Here is a 26096-nt window from a genome sequence, read left to right on the forward strand (position 1 = left end):
CTTTTTTACTGTTTAATGTATTTTTAGGCTCTCTCCATTGTTCTTACCGAGGCGATCATTTAACAATCGTTTCCCATCCAACTATGAATAGCATCACCTGGTGGTGGGCCTCACGCAGTGGCCTTGTCTGTCTGCGACCATCTAGGACCCTGTAAACAAGTCAGGTAGCCACGCTAGGCTCTCAGCAACAACAAGATAGGAGGGTCATGTTTTAAGGGCTGATCTTCTTGTATCACGTCATATTTATAATTGTAAACAAATTCAAGTCATGCTGATAGTGTGCGGCAGTTAAACGCTGACGTGACTCGATGAACACCAGATGATAGGACCCAACGGACGCTGATCAGTATTTACTGCAGTGAACCCGCGGTGTGAGAAACGTAATACAGACCTGGCTTCCTTCAGCCCTTTGAAGTGAATCATCTCTCCTCCTCACCATACCCTCCCTCCTCCCTGCTCCTATCCCAGGACTCCTGTATAAAAACCCACCCCCTCTGAGCATCAATGTGTGTCAGAAAACAAGAAGCCGCTCCAAGCAGCCTCTCTTCGGCGCCTGGTCACGTGCAGGGAGAGTCGAGCCGCTGGTTGTTGATTTGTTAGCTTCTAAAAGGATTTAATATCTCGCTCCATCTATCTTATCTCATATCGAAATCCCACGGGAGGCAGCGGGTATATACCCACGCTATTGAACCTGTCTGACTCGGGGACGCAGCACAGAGAACTAGAGAGGTAAAAGTACTCTCCCTCACTCACTGTTTGCTGCCTCACACCTGCACTCGGGTAACTTTTCAGAAAATATTATATTTGAACATCGCGATGGCTAACCATGACTGTGTGGCTGGTGGTTTTGAGGCCGGGTGTATTTATCTGATGGACCAGAAAGAGGGCTTTACTTACTGACTGAATTTATCAGTTAAAATAGAACATATCTATGGCTTTCTAGCTTTTTCCCTCACAGAAGGTTACAGAAGTTGAAGTATGATAGCGATATGGACTTAAAGCTAAGCTACTGATCCTGTTTTGGTGTGGTCTAAAGGTACAAATATAAAAAAAACAATAACTTTTGCCATATTTTCTTTTCTATAAATAAATATTATTATTGTTATTTTTTTAACCATTTGTGCATTTTTCTTATCAATTGAGCTTTGTCAGTTTGTATTTGCTAATTATTATTTTTAATATAATATTTCATAGTAATTACACATTGTGCTAATACAATAGAACCTATTCATATTTTACTCCAACAAAGCAAATGATCAAACTAAACAGCAAAGGCGTGTGTGTGATGAACATGGTTGGTCACCCGTGTCAATACATGAAGTCATTGACAGGCCCCTGCTAACTATAGCATGACTGACGACAACCCTCCATGGCAGTAGCACACGCAGTGCTATGAGGGGTCAGAGGTCACATGGCTATGGCATGGAGGGAATGAATGTCCATTCTACTCTTTACTATTTTTTTGCCTTTGAAAGTTTATAAATATGAAAATACATACTAAGCATTCATGTGTACTCATAAAGAAGTCAAATATAAAAACACAAGTTCATCCTAGTTCAAGTACTACATTCATGTTCTCCTGGTTAAAACGAAACCAGCTACTCTGTACATTTATGATGTACATAAATAAATCAAGTGTGTCAGACAAGTCAACAGCCAATAAATAGTAGCTATAATTTACAACCTTTTGACACTGGTAAATATATCACTGAGATTTTAACGCAGTGGCCTAAATAGTACTCTGCCTGTGATAGAATGTGTTCAAATGTAAATTGTTCAGAATTACCTCCTAATCTTGTGTAATGAAATGTTAAACGTAAATTGGAATTAACTTGGCAAGGTAATCTCTAGCAAAATAGCATGGCACACTGCCAAAACCGATTTATCTGTACTTCTGTCTAGTAAGACAGCTGACAGGCTTCACTACTGCTATCCTGAAAACCAGACAGATACTCAATCTTAACTGTGTCCTATTGAAATGTTGTGAGGATTGTTTCGAGGATTGTGCCTGATAGATTTCACGTCTATCAGGCTTCCAGAGGCATCACGAGTTCACTGTCTGGACCCAGTACACTAAAAGGTTAAAGACAGTCAACGGGGCCTCTTTACTGCTCAAAATAACACCAAAGACACAACTGACGACATAATCCATCATCCAGAACACTGTCCGCTCAGACACTGGTATTTTAATGTGCCATTAACTTAACTATTTAAGGCTTGGACTTGATTTGTTTATGATTGCAGCAATGGCATGTCCTTATGTTCTAAAACATATGGATACTACTAGAGCATATTTATACGATTAGGCAAGAGTAGTACTCTTGTGTAATACTATAAAAGTGCTCTAGTAGTATCTCTTAAAGTACTGATGCTTATTTGATTTTTTTCCAATTGCAGATCAACCTTTGGCCTGTAGATCCGACTCGAAATGTTAAAAAGGTCAAAGATGTCTGACCTGACGACGACCGGGCAAGGTACAGTACAGTATTGACTCCCACTCAACATTTCAACTCAAGTTCAGCACCAGAGATGAAGACGGCGAAAAGATGAAATATAATTTGGTGGTTGTATGACTACTAAAGAATTGAATTAATCTAGAAGGGTCCGTGCTGCTCCGGGTACAATCAAAAGATTAGGCAGTGGTAAATGAAACTGCAGATATGAGAGGGCGATAATCCTACAGGCTTTTTATGAAACGGACAGAAAATTGGAACTTAATGAGGGTGCATAGGGAATCGTCAAGCATGAAATGTCCAAGAGATATCAGAAAGAAATGGACCATCTTTTGCATTCAGCAGCTTCTTTAGCTGATGTATACGGTTTGCCAGAAAGTTTTGAACGAATAGAGTACAAGCCAAGCAATTCCCCTATCAATATTTTAATGTTTATTTTATTAAACCCAGGCGGGTCTACTGCATTATCTCTGAATAGGAATATCCATATAATATCATACAGCGCGTGAACATAAAAAGAAACAGCAGAAAACACACTTAGTGTCTTATATAATCAAAGGGTGTGTAACCTTGAGGGAACCTGTATTAGCCATAAACGGTTTCCAGTCCTACTAAATTGGACACGTCCACTTTTATTACAAACAAGCCTTGGAGAAACCATTAGGAAAAAGCTAAACCGAACAAGATCGACAGATCACGGTGGTTGGGGATGGAGGTATGGCTTATCGTACAGTGCAGTAGGTATAGTAGCATGGTGATAATGGTGGTGCAGTAGGCATTGTAGCATGGTTGTGCTGGTAGTGCAGTGGGTATTGAAGCATGGTGATAATGGGGGTGCAGTTAGTATTGTAGCAATGCTTTTAACAGTGGTGCAGTAGGTATTGTAGCATAGTGATACAGTAGCTATTGTAGCATGGTGATAATGGTGGTGCAGTAGGAATATTAGGTATTGTTCCGGCTGTCTAATGGGTAAAGAGTAGACTGGGTAGGCCCGCCCATTCTACCGGCGATTTGAGTTTGCCCTGCAGAAGGGTCTGGAGAAGAGCAATATATTTCTTTCTAGTTTCGATACGTTTTTGTGGGAGCCAATCACCAAGCTGGCTTTTCCCACTGGCGCGCTATTGGCTGGTTTAACACAATGACAGGGAAGCGACAGCAAGCAGCCAATTGCGTACAGAGTCATTTGAACTAGGCCTGTTGATCACGCCTCTGGTGCTGAAGAAAATGACAGCAGCTTCCCCAGACCAAGCTCAATCTACGATTGTCGATTGAGCTTGGTCTGGCAATAGCCAGGCTAGGTAAAGAGAGCTTGATGTCTCGTTTGCATCCTAATCAGCCAGGAGTTTGTAGGAACTCACCTGGCTGCAGGCAAAGCAATTCATCTAATTAGACCAAGCGTGTGTGCGTGTGTGTGTGTGTGTGTGTGTGTGTGTGATTGATAGACTATGTCCCAATCAGGAAAATATTGGTAAAGAAAGTGGATGGATGGATCACCTGGAGCGTGTGCTGGTTAGCTTGCCTTGGCCCGGAGGCGATATCTTCTTTCTGAACAAGCATGAAGCACATTTTTTTAAGCACAAGCAAAACACGTTGATCGGCACTGTATAACTGGGATGGTTTAATAAACAAACTGCCAAGCCAGCGTGAGATTTTGAGTTGTTCTCTATAGTTGTTTGTGTGCTCTATTTGTCTGACTCGTTCCTGATCAAACACCCTTTCTGTTATATCCAGGTCGCTCCCTTGTTCTTCGCTATATACAGCATTTTAATGAGGTGTCTGGCACCAAGTCAGGTGAAAAGCTGTATTCACGACCGGTAGACAAACATAGATTCTTTTGGATGTTCCCCCTGCCCCCTCCACATCTCCACCCTCCACCCAATCACGTTTAATGACGTACTGTATAGAGAACTCATTGTGTACAGTTGTGTGTGTAGGTTGAATCCATGATCATTGCAAATAACATCAGGGTATAATACCTGCTCCATGAGGTATTATTGCACACGTTGCCTGCCTACCATCTGTTCAATCACTCCAGAGATGTGTTTTTTTCTGTGTCGTCGGTTTGCTACCTTGTTGAACACACGAGGAGGACCGCGCCAGGTACCTGCCAGGAATGCGGTTCATAAATCATGATTCCCGCCATGTGAATCATTAATCTGCAGACTAATGACGTTGCTCCATGACTTGCGCAGTGCGTTTCCCCCAGAGAGACTAGAAGCAGCAGGAGTGGAGGAAGCCAGGTGATCTCAATGGAAAACATATTTGAATGGCATTTGGTTCGGAGAGGTTTTAAATAGCCGTCCGTACAACACCCAACACAGTGATGAATAACTGTTCATTACATACGTCAGCAAGACGCATGTATTGACAAGGGAAGGAAACGTAGACTGCACAAGAGCTGAAATGCCATTTTGCCAATGGCAAAGCGCATTCAATATCCTATTCAAAGGGAGACAAAATGGAAGTCACAGCAAAGAAAGTATTTAAAATATCAGACTTCTGCTGTACTTCTCAACTCTGATGTTGTGCCCTTTGAATGTTCGTCATCTCCATATCCTCGGGTTGTTTTGGTCCATTTCATCTTCAAGTACTGACACTGTACTACTCCCACCGAGGTGTACGGATGTGGCATGACTGACATCTACTGGCATCGGAATGTACTGCACTTCCCTCGGCCCGTTTCAATTGATAACGTTTGTGTTGACTTTCTGCAGCCGGCATTAAGAAGAAATCCCGAATTCCCGGGGTGATGATCACACAGTTTGTAGTGGAGGTTCCAGAAGGAAAGAGCTGCCCGGATTTCCAACGCAAACCAATATCATTAACCATCCAGCAAGGTGAGAGCTTGTTTGCTGTTTAGTCATGTATGCTTGGATCTATAGGGATTTAGATAAGTTACAGGACTACAATTACATTTAGCAGACACTTTTATCCAAAGCGACTTACATAAGTTAATACACACATTGACACACCGACGGCAGAGTCAACCATGCAGGGCGACAGCCAGCTCATCAGGAGCAGTTAGGGTTGTGTCTTGCTCAGGGACACATCAACACTCAGCTTGGAGGAGCCGGGGATCGAACTAGCAACCTTTTGCAAGCAAGATAACTGTCACTAGCAAGATAACTGTCATTAATGACCAGGAAGGGTCATGCATCTTGCAGGAGAATAGGATAGGAAGGATTGCCTAGAGTGGTAGATGGCAGACATTGTGATCAACAGTATATTCTGGTTGGGAGTCCCCACTCCGCCAGCCTGGTCCCTGAACATACCAGAATGATATCACTGAATAGTTCATACCATATAAAGTGTACACCATTCCAGAAAGAAACAGTGGATCAAGAAAGCCACTGTATATGCTGCAAATACAGGAAATTATTTTACAAATATGCTACCCCAACACAGCACACCATAACCTCCCAGGCATCTACCCATTAAGTGGGCATTCATACTCTGCAGGAATAACAACGCAGTATTCACACACGTCCAACAGGGAAGCTGGGTGTGTTCAAGGCCGTGGTGACAGGAGACCCAAAACCCACAGTCACTTGGAATAGGGCCAATGGTGAGATCACAGAGGGTGACAAATTCAAGAGTAAATACGACGATACGTCCGGCGAGAACACGTTGGAGGTGAGTGGTATCTTTCAGCCACGCGGAGAGATATATGTGTCACACAATGACCGAGCTGATGACTTGCATGCCGTTTGTGTTGACGGATGTCCTTTGCAACCAGATAAAGAAGGTGTCCCCCGCTGAGGCGGACACATACAAATGTTTTGCTGTGAATGAATACGGCAGGGCCATCTGCACTGCCACCTTAAACGTGATCGAGGGTAAGGGTTACATTATGTGTTCATTGGATTGTGAGTGAGTGAGTGACAGAGATAGAGAGAATACCTTTTATTAACAACACTCTTTCCTTTAGTTGGATTCAGCAAAGAGAAGGCCATGGAACAAATGGATATTTGTGAGTAGCAGTGTCACTTTACTTTGCATTCATGTTAATATTTGCAGTCACAACCTGACAATTAGTACTGTGGAGTGACAGATTTGTACTTAATTTTCCAGGTTCCACAAACCCTGCAGAGTTAAGAAAAATGTTGAAGAAAAGGTAGGGGTTCAAAATGAACCAAGACAAATCTAATGAATCCAAATGAACCAAAATGAATCTTCCCAGCTGACTCATTTTGCATCTGCAAACGACGCCGTCAAACTGGAATCGATTATTCTTAACATATTATTCATAACATTGACCAGTCGAGTAATAAAACTAAATGTGCTTGTTTTATATGTACTGCTACGTGTGTTTTCCGGTCTACACCCTCTTGATTTTAGCAAAGAAATGAAACCCCAACCCAACGACGAGGGGGGAATCAATGAGCGCTTCTGGGAGATCATCATGAGTGCCGACCGGAAGGACTACGAGCGCATCTGCCTGGAGTTTGGCGTCAAAGACCTGCGGCTGATCCTCAAGAAGCTGGAGGAGAAGAAGCAGGAGAGGGAAGAGGAGCAGTGCAAGGTTGGCAGACGGGTCGCTGGTCCCGTTACCTTCTCCTGGGCCTCTCCTACCATGCAGGACACTTTTATTTTATTTATACTATTAATTATTTAGAAGTTGCTCTATCCCGTCTGCTGATGTGGATTCATCATTGTCCCTCTGCCAAAGAGTAAGTCTGACTGTACTGGTCAGGTAGAATGGTCTGATAAATGTCATATTGAGCTCATGCCATGCAACTCATTGAACCAAAAACGTATTTTACCTAGTGTCTCAGGATTAATACTCATCCATCCACGGCCCAATCAAGCTAGAGATCATTTCACTTTCCTCTTGTCTCCTATCGGTCAATATAAGTCACATTGAACATTTTGTCATTTAAAAAATGGTAAAATGTTAATGTATGTTGTATTGTCTCATTTTAATTCCCATCCCATGTCATTCATTTCAGTGTGTGTTTCCATGTTCTCCTGTTCCACCCCATCCCCATGTCAGTATGTTGACTACGTCAAAAACCTCAGGCATGTTCAGGTTCGAGGGGACGGCTCAGCATCCTTTGAGTTCGAAATGGAGTTAAAAGATGCAACCAGTAGAATATTCCTCTACAAGGTGAGATGGAGGATTTCTCAGGTGGAGCGGACATTTCACCTAGCTCTTTTAAATACCCTTACATATTCAAAATAACCCTTAATATATTACACTCGTAACTCACCTGGATTCACCTCAAAATATTTTCGTAATGTTTTCAAATTGTTGTGTATATTTGTGTATATTTGTTACTTACCTAAAAGCTGCAGTACATAAGATTTGAGTGTTGTAAAGAAAGAGAGAGCAGAAAGGAATGGAAAATAGCAAGAATTTGAAACCAAACAATCCCTCTAAAGGTAGCCTCCCTCTCTGCTCCCTCCCTCCCTACGTTTCTCACCTTTGAGAAGTGTTGCATTTCATGCACCTGTGATGGGCAGGGTTTTGGATTCCCTGAATCCTTCAGGGATGAGATACCCTAATAATGTGTTTGGCAAAACATATTATTAGCCTATTTAAATGTATAACTTACAATCTTCAGGATGGTGTGATGATTCCGTTTTTTGACGATCCGGGAATGAAGCATAGCCTGAAGACCGTTGGGAAGAAGCTGGTCTTCAGCATAAATGACCTCCTCCCGGAGGACGCGGGCTTGTATCAGGTGGACGTTGAAGACGTCAATCTTTTCTCAACAGATTTTAAAAGTAAGGATATTTTCAGTGGCATAGCCTCTATCAATACATTACATTTCAAATGTCATTGGGTGCAGACCCAATGCACCTTATTGTCACTAGCTTTAACACTAGCTTAAACAATAATGTATTCCTTGAGAGCAGTTCAACCGATTTTTATTTTTTTGGAGCTGTAACTGGTGTTTTATAGATTCATAGCTTCGCACGGCCAGGCACAAGCCAGACAATCCAGGTGAGCTCGCGAGATCGAGGAGTTAGCGGTGCTATGGTTGACGCTCGCTGCTCATTAACTGATTTGGGGAAAATCAGAAGGACAGCAAGAAACCTTTTATCAAACTAAATAGAATTGCGGTTTAAGTTTTGGTGAACGGCACAAAAACCGCACTGTTGGCGTGGCCTGGTGTATGAACTTGCCAATCTAGGTAGGCCTACATTAATAAAAGTAGGCCTACCTCTCCAATAGGCCCATCACTGGACAGTTGTTGCTGTGGGTTTAGCACTGTTGCCGTCACTGATTGGTTAAAAACAGATTATGGTTAGGTTATGGTTATTGTCCCCTTGCGTCTAATTGGACACGGTAGACCAAAGTTAGTAAGTAAAATAAGTATTCCAAAAAACTAAACCCCCACCATTAATCATATTATTAAACTTTAATCAAGTGCATTATTAACTTATTTTATTATTCCCTTTTTTTTATTTTCTCTTTGCTATAGTTCCCAACGTGAACTTTGTTGTCAAAATCCAGGAGGTGATAGCCCAAGAACGAGAAGACGCTCTCTTTGAATGCGTGCTGAGTCACCCTCTGCCCAGGATCAGGTGGATGGGTAAAAACAGCCTACTGGAGGATGGAGAGAAATACAGCATCACCGCTTCAGAAGACAAGCTGGTCCACAGTCTGTTGATCAGGGACTGCAAGCAGCTGGACAAAGGCATCTATGCAGCTATTGCAGGCATCAAGTCGTGCAGCGCTTGGCTGGTTGTACAAGGTATACATAATAGCTCTGGTACAACACACAAATGGGCCACCTTTGCAGGGCTAAATATAACTGTTATTGTGTTATTGTGATTGCATGTTATTGTGTTGTTTTCCATCAGGGTTTCACCTGATAGGTCCTCAATGATGCTTCTGAGAATAAGAGGGTTATTGTCTTATGTGTGTTTCAGTGTTACTTTCAGAAACACATTGTTTTAAAAGAGCAATCAATGAATATCATTTCAATCAGTCATCATTTACATTTAGTCATTTAGTAGACGCTTTTATCCATCATGGATATTGAACCAAATAGGATGTTTTTATACAAATTTGAATATTTTGGCATCATATTAAGATTGAGACAGGCTTAAACTTTGACAAAGTTTTAGCCTACACCGCAAGAACCTTGTGGATTGAGCAGGACTCTGACCCTCTGCTCTCTCCTCCTCTAAGCCGATGCGGAGGCATCCGGTGGGAAGAAGGCGTCGCGTAAAACCACCTCGGCTGGCGGAGCCGGGGTGGACCTCCAGAAAGTGGCAGAAGAACAGAGGCTGTGGCTGCTGGAGGAGAGGGAGAGGATGGAGGCATCGCTGAAGGCCAAGAGAGAAGCCGAACTGCTGGAACCAAGCAAAGCCTCATCCACTGACGGAGCCGGACCAGCTGTCGCCAACGGATATTGTAAAGACGGCAAAGAAACGGGGGGAGAAAGTCAAGCAAGTGTAAAAGATGAGAATGCAGGAAGTAGAATCAAAGCAGAGGCCTATGGCTCAGGGGCAGATGGTTCAAATATGAGTGATCGGTCAAACTGTAACAACACATCAAGAGGTTCAAGTTCAGCTGGTGGCTCAGAAGAAGACTTAAAATTGCCAATAAAAAAAACGGATAATAAAAGTGGAACGGGCTCCAAAACAGGACAGAATGGTTCGCTCAAGTCCAAAGGTAAGACTAACTCATGTAATATGTTATTTCTTTCAACATAGGTCTGAGATCACACTGTAACTGTAATTGTGACTGGGAATGAATAATGACCACTTCAATGTCAGCATAGTATGCTATTGTTATATTATGTTATTTTCTGGTTACAGATATTAACCACCAACCATTAGACAAAGATGCTTTCTCTAAAGCAGAAGACAGTAAAGATCTGTGCGGTAAAGATGGCTCAGATGGGTCACAGCACACAGGTGAGTTTTAGCAAGTAACCATCAGAATTGAATCAATAGAGTACCTAATTTAGTTTGATGGACGACTAATGTTACAATGTGATGGGAATGAGTTTGAACGTAGTACTATTTAGTATTTAAATCCAAATTAAACCAATGACTTACCTGCAAGTATCAACTTTAGACCTAGTTTATTAGTCTTTAATGCATTATCACATCTGAATTGTTGATCAATTATTTTATGTAATATGAATATCTGGACTTGTAATTATTTGATATCTGTATTATATTTCAGTTCAAACAATCATTAAGTATTGTTTAACTTTTCAGGGGAAAGTGCAGCTCTTCATGGTCCAAATGGGAAGGAAGATTCTCGTTCTGCAAAGAACAACAGCATGAAGAATCACATTAACGGAACAGGTAAAATATTTCATATTGCAAAGTAACAAAATGGCATTGAAGCAAAAAAAAAAAGAGGTAAATATGCCCATCATACATGACCTATATCTTCCACAGTGTCTACCCTATGCTTATTCAGGCTGGTCAGATCGTATAACACAATCTAATAGAAACCATTTCCTTCCTATTTTAGTCCAACACTAATTTATTACAAAATGCATGGTTACATTATTATACGATGCCATACATAATATAAAATGAGATAAAAACGAACACCTTCTGTTTCACTTTCTCCAAGGAATACATTTTTTAAACTGTCCGTTTACTTGACTGGAAGTCTATTTTGAACCGTAAACCATGACGTACAGGACCTTGACAAGGAGGGAAATATTCCACACATGAATTAATGATCGCTTCTACACTTCTAAATGCATCATTGTCAAATGAATGATTAACGCGATTTCTAACGCTTGACTGATCTCTGTTCAGCCCCAATACAGTACATACATTTTATTATGGATTGTATATCTCTATTATGTTGTGCAAATATTAAAATGTCCAATGGACCATTGTTCATTCCCCAGATTCGACAAATGACCAAATGATGCAGATTTCAAATAAAGAAGGGCATTCAGAGGGGAAAACCAGTTCCTCCGGTACGGATGGGCATTCAGATACCAGGAGCACCGAGCAGATGACAGGTAAAGTGTTTGTCCTATGCTAAACCAAATTTTCTTAAGAGCTAAAACTATGGTGCAAAAATATTTATGAAATGTATGACAACAGACACATACATATGTAATTGGTATACCTTTCCACTTGTTTTGAGGCAAACAAAAGGCCTCTGAAAGCACTGGAGGAAATTGGGTAAAAGTGGCATAACCAGCGTTACCTTTTGTAGCAGAACAAAGCAATGGGGATGGTTGTATCCCGGATCAAAACCACTTTAGTGGATCTGAGGGGAAGGAGGTCTCTGGAGCGTCTGCTGAGTCCTCCGGGCTGGCGAGGCCAAGCCCAGGGGCCCTGTGTGGTAAACGGCTGCATGCATCAAGGAGCTAGTCAGTAGACGTAGCCAGTAGATGTAGCCAGTAGATTTAGGCAGTAGTTGTAGTCATGACAGCATTTAGCACTGTTTTAAAGAGATGGACGACTGGATCTAAAAACGTAAAATAACCATATCATAGCAGAAAGGGATGCATCCAGTACACACCTACCGGATATAAAAGTGTATTAATATACGGCTCTATACACAAACTAAGTTTAAAACTTATTTTCTTGCTCCTGACTTCATTACCAGGAGGAAAAAATAGACTCCATAGATTAAATCGATTTGAAGGGATTGACGGAAATTACCCAAATTTGCAATGAATATCATTTTTTGATGATGTGGCTAAATGCCACCTTGATAACCCTTAGTCACGTAATAAGAAGTACATAACTGATTTCTGTTGTCCATCTCTTTAATTATACAATATAAAATATAAAAAACAAAACCTTATCATTACTAATTTGTAACCTTTGTGGACGTATATCTTTTTTTTAAGTAGACAATGCAGACCAAAGCACTGATAGTGAAAATGACGAGACAGAAGATTCTGCTGCAAAGGCAAAGCGCAAAAAGCAAGGCTCCCTTATAACAGACTTGTTCATTGGTAAGTAAACTGTATGTTGGTAGTTTGAGTAAATTCTAAAACTATTGCCATGATATTTCAAGCTCACAGACTTGTTCGGAATAACCTCTGGACTATTGAGCCGCAGAATCCATGTGAACAGAACAGATATGTTCTGTGGCCTGTGTCAGACCCAGGGGTGCAGTTTGTCAGCGGGCTGTCTGATGTGAACGCCGTCCTTGGAGGGACTGCAGAGATTATGTGTAAAGTGAGCAGCGAGGACTGTGAAGGAGCCTGGTTCAAAGACAACCAGAAGGTCAGTCGTCAACCGATTGATTTAACTTGTGCAAACAAACAAATAACAAACTGAATTCCCCTGTTCTTCTAATCTCATCTGGGAAAGAACAGCATACAAATTACATATTGTTATTTCTCGATGCTTTAATCCAATTTGAACGTGAATGCTTCAGTTGTGTCACGCTATCAAAACCATTGATTCTCATTTGTATTTTGACCATCTGTTCCACCACAGTTATCAGCAAATGATGATTTTCAAATAACCCAAGACGGCTCAACCCATAAGCTGATTATCAACAACTGCAGGGAGGAGCACTCTGGGAAGTATCGCTTTGAAGCTGACGGCCGCAAAACTGAAGCCGTCATTTATGTCAAAGGTAACGTAATTTGTCATCATTTATTTTACGATGATTAATATTGGTTAATCAATAAATGTGCATGTCCGATGCTAAAGTTCGATGTTCCGGACATCAGAGAGAATGTGATAATGATTTTCTGTAACCACACCATTCTAACAGTAGTTTCTTTGCAGACCCCCCGAGGTTCACCGAAGAGGACCTGAGTGTGTTCAGTAAGCCCGTGGTCATCAAGGTGGGGCAGAACGCAGTCTTCCAGCTGCCCTTCCACGGCCAGGAGCCCATGAAGATGCAGTGGTTCAGGGAGGGGGAGGAGCTCCTGGAGGACCACGGCGTGAGGATAGAGCGGGGTCCCGCCCACAGCCGCCTGCTGCTCAGCAGGTGCTCGCGGAAGAACGCCGGGGAGATCAAGTTCCGGCTCAGGAATGATCACGGGACCACGGAGGTCATCACACAGCTGGTCGTGCTGGGTGAGGGATTCAGTTCGGGGAAGGGAGTGTTGATGTCAGAAAAGGGAAGGTCAAGGCAGGCTTTTTCTATCACAGTTTGAACCAGAAGTAAGCTCCTGTGCTTCTTGGTGTTGGTTCCTTTTGTTAATCTGTGAACCGTTTAAAACAGACGTTTAAAGCAGTTTAAAGCTATTTGAACCATTAGAAAATAAATATTTCAATAATCAATCTATTAATTGGATTTCTGTGGCAACCTCCTCTGGCAAAAGCCTTTTAGGGGCCAAAATAGATCATTCTGGAATGCTAAATATAAAACGCGTAATTTATATGAAGAAATAATGAGCTTTCTGCATCTCGTTATAACCGATCAAACGAGGACCCCGGTGTCCATCGGTGGCAGCTGAGTGCAGATCCTAACAAAATGGCTGCGCTCTCCCCTTCCAGACAGACCCACCGTACCCCAGGGCCCCGCCGAGGTGGTGGACAGCTCCCCCACCGCTATCGAGTTCAAATGGAGACCTCCCAAGGACGAGGGCGGTTGTCCACTGGTGAGCTACACGCTGGAGCGGCGGCAGGTGGGCCGCAACACCTGGAAGAAGCTAGGTGAGGTCCCCGCAGTGGCCGGGTACCGTGACAACGACGTGGAGCACGGCCGTAAATACTGCTACCGTATCCGTGCGGTGAATGCAGAGGGCGCGAGCGACGTGATGGAGACCGACGACCTCCAAGCTGGAACGTTGGGTGAGCCCTTGGGGAGCGTGGGCGTCTGTTGCGTAACTTACAACTACATAGATTGGCATAACTGCACTATAGACTTTCGATCTCATTGGTTGTACTACTGAATTTGTTAAACCATCAAGTTTTCCATTTCGAAATTGAACAAACGCACTTTGAAGCATCTATCATGTTGCCGATCTAGGCCATTTAAAAATGATCCTGTCCCAAAAGTAATGCAGTGAATTGTACATGGATGTTGAATGTCGTGTGAAATCCTGCAGCATTTCCCGGTCCTCCGTCGCCGCCCAAATTGGTCGCTGCCTCCAAGGACTGCATCACCCTCTCCTGGGCTCCCCCCACCTTCACGGCCGGCTCCCGCGCCCTGGGATACTCTCTGGAGAAACGCAAGAAGGGAAGCAACCTCTGGAGCTCAGTGGGGGACCTCATCACAGGTCAGACATTCTCCACATGGTCTAGTGGCGCTCTTTTCCTGTTCCTTTTGTTTCATTAGTAATATTCCTATTCAACCCTATTGATCGCATTATTCTTTCACTCTGCAAAGTGCTAGGAAAGATGAAAATAGACACAGTTAGGAGCACATTAACTGAGACTTGAAAGCAAAGAAAAATCAAATTAATTGACCATATCCCAGCCAGTATTTAAATGAGAAAGTACAATGTAGAGTAAAACAAAGTAATAATAAATGTAATAATAAAAACCTTGAGGAAAATGTTAGAAAAAAAACAAACAAAGAAATGCAAAAAAGGTATTATTGCATAAACCCTGTCTTAAGTGATGAGTCTCTATAAGAGATTATCGCCTGTAATACCCACCACCACACAACCCAATATCATCCTCGACAGGTGCTAGGAAACCAAACCATGTTACGTGTTGTTGTTTCTAGGGAAGACGCATGCCGTGAAGGACGTCGTGGAAAGCATGGAGTACGAATTCCGAGTGGCGGCCGTCAACCAATCAGGAGTCGGGGAATTCAGCAACCCCTCCGAATTCGTATTCGCCCGAGACCCTAAGAGTAGGTTCTCCACCTGTTTCCGGAGCAGCAACATTGACCTACGATTCACTCCCATCAACACTAACAATGCTGGCGTCCATGTCTGACCCGTCTCCCCAGAGCCTCCGGGTGAGGTCACGGACCTGAAGGTGACCGACAGGTCGTACACACACCTGTCGTTGGCCTGGACCAAGCCTGAGGCCGTGGCGGGCCTCCGGGACGAGGCCCGGGGCTACCACGTGGAGATCCGGCCCGCCGAGTGCTCCGAGTGGTCCCGCTGCAACGTCACGCCCTCCATCCTGCCCTCCTACTCGGTGAAGGGGCTCCGCTCCATGGAGATGTACTGGGTCAGGGTGTTCGCCGCAAACGAGGGCGGGGAGAGCCCCCCTACCGAGCTGCAGAACTATGTGCTGGTCATGCCGCTGCCCGGTAAGTGAGATCCACAAACGCAGCGTGTGGTGAGACCCACTTCATGATTCAAGAGAGTTTATTTGTTTTAATTTCAATGTATACTTGTTTGCATGGGACAAATACAATCTCAATCTCTTATGGGATGATAATGTAAAAAGGACACTGTAGTGTCAGTAAAGTGTGACTATTTATGGTTATCAATGCACCATACCTTACTGCCTGCACAATTCTTGACTACTGTTTCCCATAAGGTTGGCTTGTTTTGTGAGGTTACGCTCCACTGTTTCAGGCGTGAGTCCATGGGGCCTTGCCTTTGTCATTTCCTTGTGTTTACTGCATCCATATTTCAGTGAGGCCACGGTTTACGGACCAGAAGATGAAGAGTTTTATGGTGGTCAGAGCGGGGAACTCTGTAAGGATAACGGTAAACTTTGAGGTGAGGTTGTACTTTCTTCAACTACATTATGAGTTATGACTATAGGAATAAATCACCGCACAGAGCTATGGATTGAAATCAGATTTTCTTTCTTTATTTAACCTTTATTGAACAAGCTAAAGTCTCATTGAGATTTAAAACCTATTTTTCAAGAGAGCTGGTAAAGAAGCAGTTTAAAACCACATACTCTACGCAGTGTTTCCCACAGGGTTTTTGAAGATTATTCAATTTTTTTTAATAGATTTCATTTAAATGCATCAATCTGGTGAATTTTGAGAACCAAAATATGACATCAATTACTGAAAAAACACTTACAAACTGCTGGTACTGATATGAATGTTGATGACACAATGTAAAGGGTCATACTAAATGGGCTTGAGGAGTTTTCAGAAAGCATTTAAGAAAATATGAAAACAAAAAAGTACTAAAACACAGTGCTGAGCCTTTATACTAGTAGTTTATTATTATTATTATTATTATTATTATTATTATTATTATTATTATTATTATTATTATTATTATTAATACTATTAAATTAGTATTACCCCCCCACACACACATACACACACACTCTTACACACACAGCTGCCCTTAATGCAGACTGCTGGGTTAAACCAAATAAAGTAACACAGATATGTTGATTTTTCTTTTTATATCGAAACTATGGTGGCCGAAATTAGACTATGGCGGTGCGCCATAGTCTCGTCAATGTGTGGGAAACACTCTGTACACTAAAACAAGCTGCAATGAACCAAACCAAAAAGGAAACATGTATGCACACATAACCTCTGACTTCCCACCTTGTAAAAAATGATGTTCTGACTCTGAAAGAGGTGAATGTGTGTGTGGGTTGCAGGCCATGCCCCTGCCCCAGGTGTTCTGGCTGAAAGACAATGTCCCCGTGGCAAAGAGGGTCACTGTTAGCAACTGCGACAGCTCCTCCCAGCTGCTGATTCCCTCCTCCGAGCGCTCTGACACGGGGGTGTACTCCATCACGGTGAAGAACCTGGTGGGCCAGGAGACCTTCAGCCTGGAGGTCAGGGTGACAGGTAAATCGACCGGCAATAAACCTTGTCTCTCTTGTCTTTGACAACGCGCCGTAAAAGATGTGAAGTTGGGCCACCCGGTGGCTCCCCTCGGTAATGCCTTTAGCGCACAGGCCATACGCCGCATAAGCGATACCAGGTTAGATTCCATCAATCTTTTCTGTCCAAACTGTTAAAGAATAAAGAGCCATCCGCACTTATAACAATTAGTCTACTTGAAGCAATAAACATAAAATAACATACAACAAACATGCATGCAACATAACTCCCTCAGAGGGGGGTTTGCCCTGCGTCTCTAAGAGCCCCGCAAGGAGAAGTCCAATGCACGGCAAAAGCAATGACTTGTGGCAGACAGGTCTCTGGAATGGTGAGAACACCTCTGCTCCCCAATAAAACCATAGTATTGGTTAACCAGATGGTAGTAAACAATTGATGGATCTCTTCATGTGTGTATTAGAGTGTGACGTAACCGTGCTTTCTTAGTTGGAGCCTTTGACCCTTGACCACCCCAAGGGGGTCAAGGAAAAGGCAAATACCAACAAAGGGCGGTTAGTGAAACGGAAAATATAATTTTCCTATTACAATGCTAGGCCATGCTATGTTTGTACCTCTCTCTCAATGCACTTTCCTGTCCCCCCCCCCCACTCTCCTGTCCATAAAGGAACAAATAAGAAATAATGTATATCAACAATACAGTTATAAAAGCTCTAAGATGAACATGGTTAAACTCATCAATTTTCCAATGCTGTGTTCCAGACGACCCGAAGCCGCCGGGCCCCATCACGCTTGAGGAGAAGGTCCCCGGCACGGTGACGGTGTCCTGGGAGCCCTCCCCCGACGAGCGGCGGGACGACCGGCTGCACTACTCGGTGTGCACGCTGGACTCCAGCCGGCGGACCTGGAGCACGGCGGCCGAGCGGCTGTTCAACAACCAGCTGACCGTCTGCAACGTCATGCAGGGCCGCGAGTACCACTTCTGGGTGTACGCCAAGAACGACATGGGCACCTCGGCGCCCTCCGTCTCCCCCACGTGGGGCACGGAGAGGAAGAAAGGTGCGGAGTGGTGCACTGGGGATTTAGCGGCCCGTGTTGGCTGTCGGTCGTACGTGCTTCGGCCCTCCGTTATGTCGGTCAGGGCTCAGGCCTCAGGGCAAGGAGCCAGGAGGCCGCATGCAGACACTCAGAGACACTCGGAGACATTGGGTAACACTAAAAGGCTCTTTGGAGGAACAGGAGTTGACAGGCCGACGGAAATATGCAGACAGGCAGATACAGGTTACAGGAACAGATCAAAGAGGGCAAAGGAGTAGCAGAAGATGCTGACTCAGAAATGTGTCGGCACAGTGGGCTTGTTTACAATGACGAAATGATTAATAGAAGCCAGGAGGTCACCCATGAAGACATCAAAAAGACAAACAAGTAGCTAAACTGGGACTCGGGGACTTGTTGTAAATGGGGGAGTCGGCAATACAACTTTAACACCGCGTTATTATCCCAACTGAAGAATGAGTTAACCCCCCTCCCTTCCTCCTCTGTCGCAGAACGGTTCGTGGTCCACGCGCCGGCCCGGAAGGACCCGGACCCGCGGTGCGCGCCGTCGTTCATGGTGCCGCTGAAGTGCCACACGGCGCCCAAGGGCTACGAGTGCTACATGAGCTGCGCCGTCAAGGGGAACCCCAAGCCCCGCGTCACGTGGTACCGCAACAACGTCAGCCTCAACACCAACACCAACTACTACATCTCCGACATCTGCGGCGTGTGCTCCATGCTGATCCTGCGCGTGACGCCCAAGGACGTGGGCGAGTACACCATCCTCGCCGAAAACGCCCTGGGCCGGGCCGAGTGCTCCACCACCCTCAGCGTCATAGGTGAGGTGGGCTGGGGAGGGGGGCAGGTTTGACCATCAGAAAGGGGTTTGGGGGAACATTGAAAAATAATAAGACGCTGCTTTGTTTTTCTCTTTTCCCCACAGAGTGAAGATTTCAATTTGGGAGCCACCGATTTATATAGAACTATTATTTATAACCCTCTGCTTTATTTATGACCCGTGTATTTATTTATAATGCTGCAGTCAGAGACAGGCTCCTCCCATGCGTTCATACCGTGAGGTGTCACAGCCACACAAGGCCACGGCCAGCCCGCCTTGCTCATGGGCGCCTCAACGCCTTCATTAACACACACTGACTCCTTCTGACAGACACCAGGACCCGTTCAGCCCTCTTGACCCGCTGACGCCGACGGATTTCTCCACGACAGGAAGATTCCCAATAATAAAAAACAACAATGCATGGATGATGTACTATGAACTGAAGCTCATGCATTCATTCATTCATACATTTATCCAAAAAGCTGTATGGGATTGTTGTTTCCTTTGCTTCCTTTCTAGAATGATATAAAAAGCATTAGGCCATGTGCTATTCAGCTGTGTAAGCTGGAAACAAAATTCATGTTAATAAGCACAGTTAAATGGGTGGGTGTGTGCTTCACCTAAGGTTTTCTCCCTACACCCTTGCCCTTTGTATGTTTCACCCCAGCAGTAACCTGAGGTACCTCTAGGGGTAGTTCCCTCGTTTGAGAACAATGGCCTGATTTGTGAGGTTGCATAAGCTTCCGCTGGCCATGTCTGACAGGATTTTATACCGTTGCTGTATATTTAATAGGAAGTTGGATTTTCTTTGTATTATTGCAGTCTGGGCTGTTTATTTAAATGTGCTGAGGTAATCACATGCCTACAGAATAGACTTTAGTTGAAAAATAAAGAGCTTTGATGATTAGGCCTATGGTATTTTGAGATGACACATTATACATAATAAACGTGAGATGTAATTCAACCAATGTGGCATTTTGTTAACAACTGGTGTTGGTTTATTCTATGAAAGAGCACGTTGTGAATATTTCAGCCATTCACAGTCGGTGGGCGGAACTGACGACCCGCCCCCTACACGCTGGTCTCCCCAGCAAAACCAGTCTGTCCAACGCCGTGCACGCCTCCCTACACTCTCATCTCCAGCACAACGCACAACTTTATGCTTTTCGCTACTTTGGTGTGCGGATTCAATTGTGCAAGCCGTTGGTGTCAATTAGGCTGATAGGGTAATTGACGGAGGGGACGGAGAGATTTGAATCACTACGTGTTGTTTGGCGACACCGTTTCTTTGGACGCTCCAGGTCGCAAAGGTTCATCTTTCGCTCCTTAGAACATTGTGTCCCCCTTTTGAAGAATGACAGCTAAACATCGAAAGCCGAAAAACCAAAAGCATGAAGATAACTTTTTCAAGAATGATTCTCCGGAGTCGGAGGGTCGAGACGGAGGAAACACTTTCACCCTGTTATTTATTTTATTTCTAATGATCGTAATTGGTGGCGCTGGCATCTCGTGGTTCTGCTTCCAGCAGAGCCAAACGATAACCTATTTGACTGACAATTTCATGGGAATGCAGATGAAAATTGTGAAACTTCAGGCCTCGCAGGAAGAAATTCGACAGTCTAACAAGGTAGGAAATAATGATATGCATAAAAAGCGCGTGCTATCTTTACTTTATCTATATGCATTTGAATAGGATGGGGATATTGAGTGTCATGTGACCATGTATGAGAGTCGCTTATACACAAGGCTGCAGCCTATTGCAAATAGCAAGTAGCAGCAGGAGTTCAGATCAGCTCTATCACATTTCAAAATGTCTGGAAAGTCATTGGGGTGTGTAAAGCCTACAAATGATTCTATTTCTATCATCTTGACAAGGTGAGCCACAGCTGCTGGCGTTTGTAAAGGGAATTATCTTTGACCTACATTTGCACAGTGTGGACCCAGACGTGTTCTGTGATTTTTATAATGAAATATTTAATATCTGCATTACTAATGCTAGGGCCACGTGCCACTTTAGTGGCCTATACAGCAGCTTGTCTGTTGTAAAAATAGTACTCCCGAAATACAAGCCATTAGTGTTGCAAGGTTAAATTTAGACCGTCACTCATTTCACCAGTTCAGGGTTTTCTTGCAACCCCCCATGTGTGAGGAAAGATGTGACGTGTGCCAGATGCATCCTTCACCTCTTTGTTTCTTGTTAAATTGTAAGTACTTGGAATGGCCAGTCGACAATCTATAACATATGGAAATGATTAACTCTAAGTGTCCTGAAAAATACTTGGGTATAATAAAGCAGAAACAATTCTACTGGTTGTTCCCCCTACCTTTTTTGTGAGGCAATAAACTACATTGAATAATTGAGTAAATTGAAAACATCACTTAGTATTCAGAGATAGATAAGCTAAGTCTAATAAAGCACACTCTAGTCAAACATCCCGACGCATTCAGCATTGGGTAGGCTATGTCTACTAAAGCACCCTTTAGTCAAACATCCCCAAGCACTCAGAGATGGGCAGGTCTAGTACAGCACACACTAGTCAGTCTGTGTGCATATGCTAGAGAAAGGAATTTGTGTGTGCATGTCCCAATATTTTCCAAAAGACATGTTGTCCGCTAGTAGCCAGTGTTTTTTTCTACACATAACCTACATAAACTTATGGTAATAAAAATGGTAGATGTTGGAACCACGACCGTTTGTGGTCCAAAATGAGTTTGGGTATCGGAGCATAAGCCCTGATAGAACCTTTACAAGAACTGACATAAAACTAACATCATCCTCTCCACCCCCTCGGCCATTCGTTGTCCCCATCGCAGGAGCACTCATCGGAGGGTGCCGAGAACCGCCTGAATGCCCTGGAGGAGTCGTACGCGCTGGCCCAGAGGCAGGTGGGCGTCGCCATGGCCATGGCGGAGCAGCTGAAGACCTCGGACCTGCCTGCCCAGGTGCTTTCCCTCCACACGGAGATGAAGGCGCGCCTGGCCGAGATGCAGCAGGCCACCGCGTCGGCCGAGCAGCTGGGCCAGCTGCACGGCGCCCTGCAGGGCAAGAGCGAGGAGCTGGAGGTGGTGCGTCTCCAGGTGGAGGGCCTGGGTGCGCTCGCCGCCCAGCTGGCCCAGAGAGTGGAGACCTTGGCGGGGGGACTGGGCGAGGCGCACGCCTCCCTGGACGTGCAGGCCGCCGACCTCCGGGAGCTGAAGGAGCTGTTGGAGGGAGAGGATCCGGAGGTCGATGCCGTCAGGTATGTTTCAATACCGAGGGGGGTGGGGGGGGTTAGATAGCTCCCCTTCTCTGACCCGTAAGATTGTGTTGACATTGCCAAAGCCCTTGTGTCTGCGACCGGCTGAGTGCGCTGCTCTGATGGTTTTGTCTTACTCCAGGCTACTGGTGGCGGGTCCTGTTTGATTCCTCGTGTGATTTGTATCAACATGCCCGTTGTTTTGATGGTTTTTGAAGTTGGTTCCTGTTCAAATTCCAGCTCTGATGCAGCGCTGTGAATGCCACAATATTGTGGTTCACATTGTAGCTGTTTTGCACAAGATTGTAGAATCCTTTTTAAAACTATTGTGTTGTAAACTTTTTACCTTCAGTCAGTGAAAATAAGTGTTTGTGTTTTACAGTGAGACACTAGAGTCAGAGCTTCCCAGCAGTGTCGAGGAGGACGAAATCGTGGTAAGTCAACCACAAACATTTTCAGTATTTCACTGAGGTATTTGTTAAAGATGTGTTACATCTGAAGTTGCATGTTTCTGCATACCTTAAAGCCTTCATTTAGTACAATAAGTTTCAATTATAGAAGTCTGTTTAACCATACTTACAAGCCGTTGGGCCAACAGTGAACGTCTTGTAAAACCAGTTCACCAAGTATCTGATTTGCCTCAATGTCACGAAAAGGCCCACATTGTCTCTTTACTATTTTTAGCCCGTTTGTGTCCAATGGGGACTAGAATGAGATCATCCCATTACTTTAGACTAATTTCCTGGTGTGGATTCTCACATTGACATGTGGGATATTGCTTCCCCATAATCCCACACTGTGGTTAGGTCTTTACTTTACACACCAGTACTCTGACTCTCAGCGTTCAACTGATTAGCTACTTGGGGCGTGCTCCGGTATTTGAGTGTCGTAAATCTTAAAAACCCTTTGTTCTGTCTGCCAGCCGGAGAGTGAGGAGCAGGTAGAGGAGGCCCTCCCAGAGGTAGAAGAGGAGGCAGCACCGCCAACACCAGCACCAGAGGAGGTGGTGCCCACAGCTGTAGCTGTAGAAGAACCAGAACAAGAGGAGGAGGCTGCTGTACCAGAGCCTGAGGAGGAGGCAGAAGCAGCACCCGCAGCCCCGGTGGAGCCGGAGGCCGCTGTGGCGGAGCTGGATGGTAGAAAGGTCGTGGAGGAGCAGGCAGCGACCGAAGACTCAACCGTCCCACAAACGGAGGAGGTCGTCCCAGAGGAGCAGGTAGAGGAGGTTGCTGAAGAAGAGGAGGCTGCAGAGGAAGAGGAGGCTGCAGAGGAAGAGGCTGAGGAAGCTACAGAGGAGGTTCCGGAAGAGGAGGCTGAGGAGGAAGAGGAGGCAACGGAGGAGGTTCAGGAGGAGGAGGTGGCTGTGGAGGAGGTTCAGGAGGAGGTGACCGAAGAAGAGGCTGTTGAAGAGGAGGTGACTGAGGAAAACAATATTGCTCCCGAGGAGGAGACTGAAGAAGATATTGTTGAGGAGGACTCTGTAGTTGAGGAGGAGGAGCCTCTTGAAGTAGCCGTGGAGGAGGAGAAGGAGGCGGTATCTGAAACGGAGCAGGAAGCAGTAGAAGTGGAGGAGGCGTCAGAAGTGCATACTGTTGTAGTGGAAGAAGAAGCTGTGGATCAAGCCAAGGAGGAGTGTAAGTCAAGCATACTGTGAAACATCGCTGTTTTAAGTATTCTTTTTTTCATTTGTGCTTTGGTGCATTGTGGTCACTGAATAACACAAATGTACAACGGGCACCCATATTGACGATGAGATATTAATCAAACCTGTTCCGCTTCCCTTTTTCTTCAGAGCGCTGTGGGACGTATGCAGAGGGGACAATGTTCCACAACTGAAGAATGGACAGTCTACAGCGTGGGGACAGGGGAGGGGGGGATACCCGGGACTACTGGAGCTGAGGCGCAGTCTGCACATGCTGGCATTTCTCTAGCTGGAAGATCAGGTCGCACTCGGCACTGAAGCTCTCGGTACCTCAAAATAATGTGAGCCCATAGGCGTCAAATTCTCAGTTATTCAGGGTTCCCTTGCCAACGCCAACCCCCAAGAGCCTTAATCTGTTGAAAGAGTACAGATGTTTCAACACAACGCCATAAATTCAACATCGCGAACTTCACCTACCATAAGAAAGAGAAGTAGCCACCCTTGTTAACTCCTTTGAAGCCATGTTTCTGTTTTGTCGTGTATTGGTAGCAGAAAGACTCAGAGTATATATGCTGTGTGTCATGTTATACTTGTTTACACTAGAAGGCTGCTGACACATACACCTTAAGTACTAGAATAAGAAGGGAAATGTAATTCTAACTAATCGGTCTCGTATTGTTTTCTTATTGATTTCTTTGTTTATTTTTTCATGTCTTTCCTCCTTTCGTCTCCTCCTCCTTCAATACACAGTGGGTTACAGGGGGGATATAATTGGTGCCACAAAAAAAACACCTGCATACAAATCAGTTTTTTTTATTTGTACCTTTTTAATATTTTTAGTGCCTTTGCACTACATGTCCTCATCCAAAGCCCCACCCCTTTGTATTGTTCAATAAACTTTTTTTGTTTTCTACTATGGGTTCTGTCTTCTATATATGTGTATATATATATTATTTTTTTATGAATGTAGGCCACATTGGACAGTATTGAAGATGATGCAGATGTACAGACCTAATAGTAGCATTTCACCAGTGTTTTGCATGGATGCCTGAGATTATTTTATAAACTGGAAAAATACATTTTGATATTATAGTTGAACAAGCTGCAGTTGCATTCAGGGAACCAATGTGAGTCTAGTGAATCACGCAATATGTGTTTGCTAGGCATATTATTATATATGCTACAGGACAGTATACAGTGATATGTTGACGTCATGTGAAGGGGCATCACCTCCTGTAAGTGTTATGGACGGACCAATTAAATATTAAACATGAAAGAGGCGCAGTTGACATGATGTATGCTTATTCAACTAAGCAGACTTTTACCAGAAAAAGAATTAAAATAGTTTTCGATAGGAACATTAAAGAACAAGGATATTAATATCGTTGAGTTTCTGATAGCATTGAATATACTCAGTGGTTATGTCTGTATAGCCTAGTGTTCTATCTATATAGTGTTCTATCTATATAGGGCTATCGTTTAGTATGCTGTGTGTTTGTATCCTGCCCTGCAGAAAGGAGCTGTTTAGAAATGCTTGCGTCAGACCTTGCTGGATTGTCCTGTCGGTAAGGACGAGCTGTGTAAGGCATCCGTAGGGAGGTAGTCTCTCTCTCTCTCTCCCTCCCACCCTCCTCTCTCCTTCCTCTCTCTTCCTCCCTCTCTCTCCCCTCCCGTCCGGTACTCTCCTCCTCTCCTTACTCTCACAAAGTCACCGGCCTCACCCGCTTGTTTCCGCCGGAGTCTCAACGTGGCTCCCTCTTACTTTGACCATGCAGACATACCTCCCCAGGTAAGCTACAGCCGCCCCAACCCCTGCTTTACCCTGAAGTGCTGCTTCCAACCTGCAGTGGTTTTCAAACGCTGCTCTGCTTTCAGCTCATGTGATCCGGATTTCTGGATTAAAGTAAGCTGAGGAACTGAATCAATTTGGCTGATTTGTTTTCTACGGCCGCCTTTCCTCGTTTTATGCTGGTATGCTTCCTTTCCATGCATGTTTAACCTAAGTTACTTCCTGTCATTAAACCTTGCATGGGCCATTCGTAACATAGACATCCCTCTGCTTGTCAGTGGTGCAATGTGCCGATATGACTTTTATTCTATCATTAGTTTCCTTTCAAATGCCAACCGTATATCTATATGCAGAGCCATCTACGTGGCAAGGGCCGTTATGAAGCCATTACCCCTAATCACCTTCCCGTGCTTATGCTCGTATGAGGACGCCTTTCATGAGGATGCAGTGCAGAGTGCTGTTTCCCCAAGGCCGGTTGCGTGGTGGCCAGACTAGGATCAATACACCCTGAGCATAGAAGGGGGA

General features: G+C 44.4%; 2 protein-coding genes across 2 annotated transcripts; both read left to right on the forward strand.

The window, feature by feature from the left end:
* Nucleotides 1-2446: 2446 nt before the first annotated feature.
* LOC307079867 (immunoglobulin-like and fibronectin type III domain-containing protein 1) lies at nucleotides 2447-19014 on the forward strand (the record flags this gene model as incomplete). The annotated part of the gene is made up of 22 exons (XM_079742371.1): nucleotides 2447-2474; nucleotides 5168-5290; nucleotides 5947-6086; nucleotides 6190-6289; nucleotides 6797-6975; nucleotides 7447-7560; nucleotides 8018-8180; nucleotides 8882-9154; nucleotides 9595-9819; nucleotides 10227-10325; nucleotides 12505-12629; nucleotides 12846-12987; nucleotides 13143-13436; nucleotides 13860-14156; nucleotides 14414-14584; nucleotides 15037-15165; nucleotides 15265-15573; nucleotides 15906-15991; nucleotides 16848-17040; nucleotides 17794-18090; nucleotides 18579-18905; nucleotides 19010-19014. The coding sequence occupies 22 exons, from the start codon at nucleotides 2447-2449 to the stop codon at nucleotides 19012-19014; spliced, it is 3819 nt and encodes a 1272-aa protein (XP_079598497.1).
* A 1008-nt stretch (nucleotides 19015-20022) lies between these two features.
* Nucleotides 20023-24695, forward strand: LOC307079071 (uncharacterized protein). The gene is made up of 5 exons (XM_079741145.1): nucleotides 20023-20531; nucleotides 21719-22143; nucleotides 22523-22574; nucleotides 23063-23774; nucleotides 23933-24695. Coding segments are annotated over exons 1-5 (1464 nt in total). The 5' UTR covers nucleotides 20023-20258; the 3' UTR covers nucleotides 23935-24695.
* The last annotated feature ends 1401 nt before the right edge of the window (nucleotides 24696-26096 follow it).

The sequence above is a fragment of the Pollachius pollachius genome, assembly GCF_949987615.1.
Source record: "Pollachius pollachius genome assembly, chromosome: 8".
Taxonomy (NCBI): Eukaryota; Metazoa; Chordata; class Actinopteri; order Gadiformes; family Gadidae; genus Pollachius; species Pollachius pollachius.